Source organism: Cyclopterus lumpus, chromosome 3, assembly GCF_009769545.1.
Source record: "Cyclopterus lumpus isolate fCycLum1 chromosome 3, fCycLum1.pri, whole genome shotgun sequence".
NCBI lineage: Eukaryota > Metazoa > Chordata > Actinopteri > Perciformes > Cyclopteridae > Cyclopterus > Cyclopterus lumpus.
Genome location: NC_046968.1, coordinates 19,724,064 through 19,736,090, shown reverse-complemented (window position 1 = coordinate 19,736,090; position 12,027 = coordinate 19,724,064). Strand labels below are relative to the sequence as shown.

Here is a 12,027-nt window from a genome sequence, read left to right as displayed (position 1 = left end):
TAATTCATATTTTTTCAAACACTATTTGTTATCAGGCAGAATAAGGGCTGTGTCTGTTTTGTCTCTGGATATATTTGAATTCATCATCTGGCCTTTTTGAAGTATGCAAACGAGGATCACTTGGCACAGACATTTGTGTTTTGGTACAATATCCTACAAGTACACATTTAGTGCAGGTGGAGTCTTCAGTAGCAGTTTGTATACAGTTGTCTGTGCATCTTTACATGTCACAGGTGGTTAGAAGGATCGAGGTCACTTCTATGACATGTTTCCAGGTTTCCTCCTTGCTGAATGCTCCTCTTTGAAAGTGCTCTTGTAGCTGCAATGCTAAAAGTTTTTTTCAAAAGTTCAAGTTTTGGAAAGTTTACTTCATGGACAGACGCATCGCTGTCAAAATCAACTGTGTGCTGTTACTGTTGCATTGCATCCATTGCATATTCGTCAAAGTAAGCAGCTTCTTGGGGCACCTTGAAATGTTTCTGGATTTAAACTAAATAGTTCTCTTTTGAGAGGTGTGTATACTCTATTTTGAAGTTCACACCGATCTCCTATAGCAGGTGGAGTACTGGCTTCAAGTACTGTCTCACAGTAACATAATCTGTACATGATGAGGCATTTGCAAACTGTTGCAAACGAGCCCAGGCTTTGTCTACAAACACAAGGATGTCTCTTTCCTGCCATGTAGGCACCAATGCCTCGTTTTGCTGTGTTCGGCCAACTGACTTTTATCGCTTAATCCCTTTTTGGTGGGAGTCCCAACAGGTGTTTTATTGATCAGATTGTGGTCAAGCGACCTGTGAGACTACTGGCTACTTGACTTTGTGCTCCGTTTGCGGCCAGGTTTTGAAATTTGATTACTGGAAAGCTACTTTCAGAATGTTTTAGTTTTTGGCTTTAAAGAAGCAAAATTAAATAGCAGGGCTACAAGAATCAAAAATCAAAAAGGATTTATCTCATCTTGTCTTCAATAGCGACAATTAGACACACACACACACACACACACACCATACATACTATACTCACAATGAACAGTTTCCCTATATGAAAACAACCCCCTAGAAATATAACGGTGCATTCGGAAATGTTAAATTGATATGTTGGTTTAAAGTCATTAGGAATTCAGTGCTTTTTGACAGAATTGTAGATTGGTATATCATTTTACTCTATTTCTGTGAGAAGGACATATTCCCATTTCTTTTAGTGTCTGTTTAGGCGCCTGATAGCTTCAGTATCAAGCAGTTAGTTACTCATATACCTCTCACTTCGTGGCTCTCATCCAGATTTCTCAGGGAGAACGGTCTTGTGAATTTTTCAGCGTGTCTGTGTAGAATTTATTGGCTCAGTTGAGGAGCAGTTTTAGGGTCAGTGATTTCTAAATTGCGGTTTTGGGCCCCAGACACAGGATGTAGGAGCTGTTAAGAAGTGTAGCCGCAGAAAACAAGTGGCAAATGAGCCACTGAGGAGATCCTATTGCAGAGCTCAAGTCAGAATTATATAGATTTTGTTTTAAATGATTATTGTTATACTCCAACAAGCTGATGAGGTGAGCTGGTACTTTGTATGAGTGTGTGTACCACTTGTATCGTTTTGTGACATTGAATTGCTTTCAATGTCACAAAACGATACGAGTGGTCCGGAGGATAGTATGTCGGGCAACATAGCATACTGCCTTTGAGTTCTCTGTCTCAGTAACTTGTACTAAGATGAGACTGCATAGTGTTGAGCGTTTGTCTGCTAATACCAATAAGACTTGAGGGTGTTGACCAGCAGTGGTTTAAAGAGAGATGTTTGTCATAAAGCCTTGACTAGCTATTGTCATAGCAGCCAGCTCTTTTTCGGTCTGTATGTACGGTAGCCAGACAAACAAAGGCCACAAAGCGTGACAGTGTTTACATTGAATTGTTTTGACAGACATGTTTCATAGGTCAGGGTTCTGTGAGGAATGCTGTTTATTCCTATGCAAAGACTAACACTTGGGGCCAATCATATTGTAACTAGCCACAGAGTAGAAAGTCAGCGATGTTTATGAGGCTTTTATCCATTAGAACAATTTCCACTCCTTCTTTTGTAAAGCATAACAAAATGGCAAAATAGGAACATCTTTGATGGTTGAAAGTTGTTTCTACAAAATACATTCTACAAACTTGAAACAAGCATTATGGTTTTGATAAGGATATGTGCAAATGTTAGAAACATTTTGGAAGTTATTTCTAAAAGATTCCTAATTCTTTCTGAATTTATTGCAATATGATTGACCACCTGACCTTTTTGAAATGATTGTACATTGGCCGGCCACCTCTTTGCCGGCTGACTAGTTGTTTTAGCCATTCCTCTGGGGCTAGCTGCAGACCATAATCGGTACACCTGTTGCTAGGAGACATGTAAGTCCAAAGCCTCTCTGGCTTGCTGAGGTATCCTTGTCCGCATTTAAACAGCTTAATTGAGTGCTGCTGCACCCACACAAATATAAGGAGCCCCTCTGGTATTACCTGCTGCTACACATTGAGGCAGCCAGACACAACAGAAAAAGGCTGTCAGATACAGTGAAGAACCACATGCAGTACACAGATGAATACGCACCATCCTGTTGCAACAGTAAATACAACTGATTGAAGCCATGGTTGGTAATAAGGATTTGAAAGAGAATATGACAGAGGCTATCCAAGATTTCAACTGGCTTAGATGCATTACATGATTTCAATCCCAGCGCTTAAATGCATGTCCATGACCCCATTGGTGTCTGTCTCTGTCGTTAACCCTCACATTTTCAGTGTCTTTAACCCTTGTCTTGTCTCTTGCGATTGCCTTGACAGGTCTCACTCATGCTGACTTTCTCATTAGACTGGCAGCCATAATTGGGAGACACATAGACAACAATGCAGATTCATGCGGTTTGCACTGTGTGAACTGGCTGGAGCTAGTGCTGCTTTGCCCTAGAGATGTATTTCATATAAACATGTTGAAAGCTTGGCTCACATTTGTTGTAATCAGGCTTAGCGCACAGCGAGGGGTAGTGAGAGGGGAGGAGAGAGACAGAGGTGTGTGTGAGAGTGTGAGAGTGTGTGTGTGAGGGTGGGGGAGGAAAGAAATAGGAATAAGAAGAATTGAGTTTGGACCAGTCTAGCAAGGCCTTATACAGCCCTTATGCAGTATACAGTAAACGCTCCTGTGTGTGCGCATGTATTGACCTTGTTTAAACAAACAGTCAACCGGCCCCCCTGGCTCTCTCTGCCCTCCCCAGTGTGCTGGGCAAACAGCAAGCCTGTGTGAGCTGCGCTGTGTGTGTGTCTGTCCATAGATCCCAGGTCGAGGTGCCACAGTGCTACAGTAGGGAAACCAATGCCAGTTAAAATGGGCCTGTGACCTTGACCACCATTGCCCCTGTTTTTTCATTTGCTACTCTCTCTCTGTCTTTCTCTCTGTCTCTCTCTCTCTCACACACATACACACACACGCATACACACACCTAAAGAAAACCTAAAGTTAGTGTGCTTAAAACTACACATTCTCTCACAGTCACCATCCAACACAAGCTTCAGGGCTGTAGTTTACATCAATGTGATTGTACGTAGCTGCTTGCTAATTACACACAAACACACACACACACACACACACACACACACACACACACACAAACACTCCTGCATACGCACAGAGGGTCTCACCATGGCAACAGTGGAGCAACACAGGGAAACAACTTGGCAGAGTCAGGCGCTCGCTGTGAGAAAGTGTCGAGTTACGGCAGAGGGCTAGAGCTGAGGTAGGTGAGAGGCGAGGACAGGGACAGAGAGGAGAGAGTGACACAGGGAAAGAGATGAACAATGGAAGTTTAGGATAGGATAGGAAGAGTAGGAGAATGAGTGATGAGGAAAGAAGAAATACAGTAAGGAGAGGATAAAATGAGAAAAAGAGAAACACATGAAATGATTGGGAGGAGCGATGCTTGCAGGTAATTGTTGCTGAAACACAGTGAGGAGAGGCAGTGTTTTGCTGCAGGGAGCAGGTGATGTGCTCCATCTTAGCTTTGCTCCTGTAAATACCCCATTATCAAAAGTCCTAAAGAGCACAGATTAGTTCTCAATAATAATAATACCGCTGTCATTTTTGTACTCTATTTGTAAAAAATACGTTAAAACACTGGTGTTTGTATGCATGGTTGCCTGTTTATGTGTGTGTGCAGTGATGGGAGATATTTTTCCCCTCGGCTTGCTAGCCTTATTACTGGATCAGTGGAACAGATGAAGGCCAAAAATAGGTGGGGACTTTATTTAGTGGGAGCTGAGAATGTAACCGTATCCAGTGGTTTTATTTTAAGGGAGGGATCCTAAATTTGATCCACAGTCAGAAGTCAGTTACAGGCTTCAACGAGCCCTGGGACATGTGACCGGCTTTAATGTCAGTGTGGTTTAATATAAGAACTGATCTCTATCAGGCCACAGTTACTTGGGCTGAACTCTGGACAGGCAGAAAGGTGAGGAGTTAAAAGTGAAGAGACCACCCTCCTGTGGTATTTCACACTCAAGTATAGATTTAGGAGTTGGCGGAGGGGGTGACACAGGAATGTGAAACGAGTCAAGGGTGTGTGCCGTGTGCATGTCACTGCCGCGATGCCTCTGCCAGGACCATGGTACTATCCATGTGTGTTTGTTTACATGTCCTGCCAATTTCTGAACTGACGGTGCAAATAGGCCTCTGAAGTGTGCTTGGATAGCTATTTGAGGAGCTCATGGCATCATTTGCACTCAGCATTTGTTCCACTGTTTTAATGTAGTCTTAGGGTTATAAAGTGTATTGTTCGGGCTAGAAAGCTATTACATTGATTTGAAAATGTGGGATGAACTATGTTCTTGGAGAAACTGGTACTAGCAGCTTCCCACCTGCTCGGAGTAAAGTAAATGTTATTCTCTGAACCAGCCACGTGTTGTAAGGCGTACATGTGTAATTGTTGACTGAATGTTGACTTGTTACTTTTTACAGTTTACATTTGTAAGCTACTCAATTTTTTTTCCAATCATCTAAATTAATCATATTGAAACCAATCGAGGGAACACCAAACGGAAAACATTTGTGTTGTGACTGTGGCAGAGTGACTGAATTAGACCGGCTGTGTGGTATGTTTCTGTGACGGTTGATTCACTGGGACTGCTAAAGTGAGCTCTTTCTTTCTGGCCCTCTAATCAGGTTTTCCTGGTTGATTATTTGATATGAAAAGAACTTCTGGCCTGCCAAGTGTATGTTTGTCAACACTCTGGCTCCACACCAAAGCCCTTATGTGCAGAGACGGAGAAACAGAGAGAATACAAGAGGACACAAAGAGTCGGAGATGAAAGGGGAAGAGCTTGGTTTATACTCGTCGTAGCGAGGTGTGCGCACCAGAAAGTGACTTCATCCAGGCAAGGGTTTTACAAAGATGGATAATTTGCTTTTAAATGCTTTAGAAATTGGAGGTCTAAAAAAAAGAAATATTATAATGCATTTAATGGTTGGATTAATTCTTTACAGGACTTGTATATGCATACGTGATGCTGTATACGCTGTCAATGAATATGAGTTTACAGTTAATTACAATTCCTCCTTCCTCCATTCCATTGTGGGGTTTCTTTCGTGGCATTTCGCTGGAAACACTCGCCTTCCCGTGCTTCCGTTTGTTGTGTTCTAAGGTCAAAGCTTTTCAGTGTTTTACATCCTTCTCTTCTCTCTTACAGATACATTCCTCCAGAAACTGTTAACTCATTCTATGCTGTCTGGAACACACATGGTGCTGTGAATAAACATGCCCTAATTTATTAACACACACACACACACACACACACACACACACACACAGCAGTGTGCACACTCTGTGTGATAACTTCCACAGTGTGCAGAAATTATCATAAAACAAGCAACACAACCAACAAGCCTGTTGATTCATGTGACCCAATGTTTCTTTGAATCCAGAATAATGGTGTCATTTATAGCCATGGATCCATTCAGACTGGAGTGCATAATTACCCGCTAGCTTGTTACTTGCTAGATTTGTACTTTCATGTGGCTCTTATGATCTAATGCGGTTTTCAAAGATGAACACATTACTGGTTGTTATGGGAGACTCGTGCTGTTTCTTGGTGCAATTTCCTTCGGAATACATTTCATGTGCCACATAAAGCAGTTACATATCAGAAACACACTGTCTACGTAAGTTTGTATGTACTTTGTGTGAAGAGGAAGCTTCTCTCTTTTGTCGTCATCTTTGGGGTTAGTGTGAGAGGTTTAATTCAGCCTCCTCACAGCACCCTCTGCACTTCAAGAACTAACAGCAGTGTCCAAAGCACAGAAATGCAAACACACACCCAAAAACATAGTGGATTACTGGTCATTCATTCTAATTCAGACACGTCTTCATCACTGAGCAGGTAAAATACATGGAGGATGTTTTGGAAGAGTATCAACGTACCATGGGGATGGAAGTTTTTGCATCAAAACAAAGACTGGGGGCTGGATATTACATTTTAAAAGCCCCCACCCCTCCCCACATGGACCTGCACTTCTCAGTCCAGACTGTAGCCTGAGACACAGGGATAATCACACTGGAGAGGAATATGTCCTCACTATTTGTTAATAGTTGATAATCATTCGTCTTCAATCTGGCAAAATCATAGGCTACACATTAATTAACACATTAATCTAGTTATGTTAAGATAACCATTGGGCTCTTAACTAACTTGTTGTTAAGTAGTAACAACAACGTGTGATTGTGAGTTTGTTTACTGGCTAGTCATAGATTTTCCCCTGTACTATTTTAAATTCAACCATCTCATGGGAACCAATGGGTCTTTAATGAGCTCAGTAGCTCAACCATCTTAAGATACAAGGTTTTTATTCAGTTGAACAGTGAAGCATTATTCAGATTTAAGTATCTGCCTCTGGAGGCTCGTCCTCTCACATAACCTGCTGTAAACACAGAATATTTCAGTTTTTACACAGCTCAGTTCAACAAAGGTGCCCCATACCTTAACTTTTTACACCACGGGGGGCCGTCAAGGAAGTAAGAGGGAAAGACGGGGAGATACAATCATGACCACAGACGACCAGTAAATCCAATGACAGATGTTCCCGTGAACACCAATTAAACCATTGATTTCAGTACACCTTTTACCAATGTTGGAAATAAGTTGCATTTAATAATCCTGCTGCAAACCAGGAGAGTTTAATAAATAAATAAATATATTTTTAAACCAAGCACACATTTCTTCGGTAGTGCTTGCTCACTGTTTTTCTCAGGTACATATGTTTCCAAGGCCTGATTGTGACCAATTTAATCCTTTTTATTTTAGCTGGTTTTGGAACAGCACATGACAAATCCCAAGCTACACCCACTTTTTCACCCACCACAGTTTTGTACCAAACATTGACTGAGTGTGTGACGCAAAGCTGCTGGGAGGAAAGGGTCAGTAGCCGGCTGTGGTAGGGTTGAGGCTTGGCAGTTTCTGGGTTGAAACAGCAATGAATGGACTTGTTCTTTTCTGTTAAACTCGATGGGCTTGCGAGGGCAATATGTGCGGGGGGAGGAAAAGGAGGGGGATGGGGGGGTCTGCCAAGTACAACATTATAACAGTGGTGGGATTGTGTGGCCTGTGTTTTCTGTCTCTCTGAGGAGGAAAGGTTCTGCTCCCCTTTCCATCTTCCTCTTGTCTCTACCTGACACGCAACACTTTTCCTCCATCCAACATCTCACCTGTGTAAGTGGAAACCAGGGTGGCAGCACTCAGTGACGAATGGGGGGCCTTTTGTACTGTCCTTTTTTTAAATGTTTTACTTTTAGCAACAGTGTATTTTAAAAGCCTTTTATGTGTACGAGAATTAGTTAAAGATCATGTGAATTGTGCTTTTTTATAATTCAACATCTATTTGTTGTTAATTGATATGATGAATTAATACACAAGCTATTTGTTCTTCTCAGAATCTCTTAAAGTCAACTCAGGTCTCTCAGTTAGTTTATTTTTTGGTAACCACTGTAGAACAACTTTTATTTGGCCTCGGAACAAATGACCAAAACAGGTTTAGGGCTCTGGTGAGGTTTGTGGGGGTAACAGTGCACAGCATCCTGTTAAGGGACAGCCGTGCAAGGGGAAAAGATTATAAGTCTATTAGTTGAAAACATCAGTGACGAACTGGTTGGAGGCCAAAGTGGCAGATGAATATCCAGTGGTCCTGCCAGAAATATCGCAACACCCTCAACCTGACATTTAAATTCCCTCCAAAAAAAAGTGGCCTTCTGAAGGCAGTGGAAATGAAGAGAGTATTCCTTTGTTCACACCTCTCATCTGAACCCCAAGAACTCACATCTGCTTTTGTTTTGTTTTTTTCCATCACACTCTTTTCGTTTCTCAGCTCATTGGTTACAGTGAGAAGCCCATCAACCTGCAGATGTTCATCGGAACAGCAGACGACCGTTACTTGAGGCCGCACGCCTTCTACCAGGTGCACCGGATCACCGGGAAAACCGTAGCCACAGCCAGCCAAGAAATTATCGTCTCCAGCACCAAAGTTCTCGAAATTCCTCTCCTGCCTGAAAACAACATGTCAGCCGGGTAGGTGTCGGAAGCACTTCACGGTTACATTACTCAGTTTTTTGCTTACCAACACGAAGGAAGCCCTGTTTATGGTCCTATTGGGCAGTTACATCTTCAAAAAGAGATTTAATAGGTTTTCCAAATTTAAACAAACAGGAGAGTCGGACACAGAGGAAAATCATACTCATGGAGCAATAAAGCAACCTTTATTCAAATATTTAAGATTATAAATCATCAGAATGTTATATATAATATTTAATTAAATAAGATCTGGTTTCATTACATTTGAATTCATAGGAAGGATTTAGACTTTCTCATTTATAGTTGTAATACCTTATATTCACAGGCATTTTTTATTTTGTGAATTCAACACTTAATTTGCTTCTCATTGCCAATCCCCTGCTGGGCTTGTGGTTGATTTTATCACTCCTAGGCCTACTTATGCATGTCTTAGTGATTTTCGTATGGGGCCAACTATTTCCCCTCTACCTTGCAGTATCGACTGTGCTGGCATCCTTAAGCTGCGGAACTCAGACATAGAGCTACGGAAGGGGGAGACGGATATAGGAAGAAAGAACACGCGGGTTCGCGTGGTGTTCAGGGTGCACATCCCTCAATCCAACGGGAAGGTGCTGTCGCTGCAAGCAGCCTCTATTCCTGTGGAGTGCTGTGAGTGTCAACTACCCAGTGCACACATGCAATCACACCAAAACATATTCATTCAGAAAACTTCTCACACACACACACACACACACACACACACACACACACACACACAAACCTTTCCACACTTCTTTATGTGCAAGCTTTCAATCTGGCTATTTTATGTTGTTTTAATCTACTGTTTACTCTCATTGAAAGTCACTTTAGATAAGAACGTCTGATAAATGTTAATAATGTTAATGCGCTCAGTTTTGTCTGTGCCATAACTCTACAATGAATACTACCTTTTTTGCTGAGGCTGTCAGAGAGAGAGTGTTGATAATACTCGGTGGTCATTTTTGAGGCCATATATTTTGACAATTTTGTATTATAAAGTGCTCTTCTTAATGTGTCTGCTTATATTGTCGTACATCCATAGTCCACCCTAACAAATAGACTGCAGTGTGAATATACATAGCTCAGAAAATGATCATCTTCCTTTTCCCCTCAACCCCTTCTGCGTCTCTCCCAGCCCAGCGCTCGGCTCAAGAGCTGCCCCAGGTTGACAAAACCAGCCTGACCAGCTGTCTGGTCAGCGGGGGAGAAGAGATGGTCATCACCGGCTCCAACTTCTTCCCAGAGTCCAAGGTCATCTTCCTGGAGAAAGGCCCTGGTAAGTGTTGTGTCTTCACAGCAGCTTACCCTTGAACCACCTCTGCAGAAACAGCTTGTGTCAATTGTAAAAAATCATGTTTCATGTTTGTCTGACAGATTCTTTCAGAGAGGAGTCTGTGAGTTAAACATGACACGTGGCATTCATGTAGTTCATTGCACAATCGTGTTCTTTAGTGTTGCAGATTTACATACACTTGAGGTTGGAATCAGAAATGTGTAGATCTGGCAAATGTTGCAAAGATCTGCATAAGGTTATGAAGATGTTATAGTAGTCATGGCTGATACGTGTCTGCAGGGATATAAAAAAGACATGTATCATTATCTTAGCCTCAACAAGTCTCCTTTTCCCACAGGGCATTTTGTCGAATGCAGAACAGATTTATGTCTGCTAGTAATACTGTCTGTCAAGCAGGCATGAGGCAGTAATAGGCACGTACTGTAGAGTGAGGCAAAACAACAACAACAAAAAACAAAAAAAAGGTACATATTTTTGATTATCATCCACACTTAGTTTACTTACTCAAAAATGTCATTAAGAACATGCAAATGTGTTTGTTTGAAATAGTTTAATTTACAGAAACATGTATGTAGAAAATACAATATACAAAGTGCAGGAAGGCAATTAGTTTGTTATGTCATTGCTATCCAACAACCACAATCACAGACACACATTTAACAAGACAGGCTAATATGAAATGAAATACACAAAACAGATGCATGCTTTCTACTAAATTGAGTATTTGCGACTTTAGAAGATGCTTATATCAGTTTAACAAATGCCAAGGCTGAAGAGATTACTTAGTTAAACTCCATGTGCTAGTCATCCGGTTTCACTTAAGTCTCTTGTCTTTCTCTGCCTTATCTTTTTTCACTCTGTAATCAAAACACAGAGATGGAAATTTTAAATGGATAGCATTCGTTGAGCCAGTCTCTGCCTGCCTGAGCTACCTTTGTGATGTAGAGCAACAGAATCAAGTTCACACATGGCAGAAAGTTGAGTGGTGTTGTCTTTGCGAGTGCGAGTCATTCTCTGGGATTTTGTAAGGGGGAAAAAAGCAGCGCGGAGGAATGTCTTTAGCTCTTTCATGTGAAGCATGGCATAGAAAAGCAGCACGGGTGAAACAACTCGCTGATGGTCAAGTCTTTACAGCACAGCAGCAAGTGGAAAGCTTTGAGAGGTGCATCTTGGGTAGGGAGGAAAGCTGGGCCTCATGCTGCACGAAGGCAGCGGACTGTGGGAGGAGACAGAAAGAATATTAAAGGAGAGGGGAAGAGGATGTTGATTGGGTTTGTGTAAAAGATCCCCCTCATCATGACTAATCCGCCTGCTTTAGTGCAATAAAGCACTGATTGGAGTAAGTATAAGGAATGGAAGAAAAAAAAGAAAGAGAGGCAATGACAGATATGTTTCCACCATCTCATAATTGAACAGTAGATTCACAAGGAACTGGAGACCGGACTATTGTTGCTAGTACACAGAAGAGATTATTGGATGGTACTATACATTACTTTACTATATAAAGAAATAGAGATCCTCGCATTTGTTCATCTGAGATCCTATTTTTAAGCACACCCATGTCAAACTATAATGCAGTAGTTTATGTTTGCTATTTCTTGGTGTGCATAGCATTGTAACCTTTACTTACGTCTTCAGGATTGTACTCATGGCAAGTGGATAATATGCTGAAAGCGTACTAACTGAAAGGCCTTTAACAAAATAAATACGGTTTTAAAATCAGTGATAGATGTCTGTTTTCCTCACTTTCTGTATTGCATAGTCTTTACTTAAAACTAAGATTAGTGTTTCAGAGTTACTAGACTCCATCAGACATTAAAATAGGTCCATAATTGGTATAAGTATTTCAACTTTACAAGGATGATTGTTTATATAAAGAGTGGACTTTAAAGGCAGTACCACTGACCACCCTGAATAGTGATGAATACAGCATGTGTACTCTGTACAGCCGCGGGCTTTTACAAAGATGTTACAACATAAACAGTAATCACCCTTCTTTTATCATCTGACTGGCCAGCGCAGGGTGTCTCGGTGATCCGAGACATTGTCTTTGCGCGGTATGAGGTCCCTGTCGGTGCTTATTGTCTGACGGAGCATGTGGGGCCCTTGCTCCTGCCTGTTGAATGTCAACAAGCTGCA

The 12,027-nt window shown here is 41.6% G+C and overlaps 1 protein-coding gene across 2 annotated transcripts in view; it reads left to right on the top strand.

Annotated features, from left to right (window-relative positions):
- The window catches only part of nfatc3a (nuclear factor of activated T cells 3a), a 53,738-nt gene that overhangs the window by 24,126 nt on the left and 17,585 nt on the right, over positions 1–12,027 (top strand). For both annotated transcript variants that reach the window (XM_034557974.1, XM_034557963.1), the window contains exons 4-6: positions 8,374–8,573; positions 9,052–9,224; positions 9,730–9,870. In XM_034557974.1, coding sequence (XP_034413865.1) covers positions 8,374–8,573; positions 9,052–9,224; positions 9,730–9,870 — 514 coding nt within the window. The remainder of the gene's footprint in view (positions 1–8,373; positions 8,574–9,051; positions 9,225–9,729; positions 9,871–12,027) is intronic.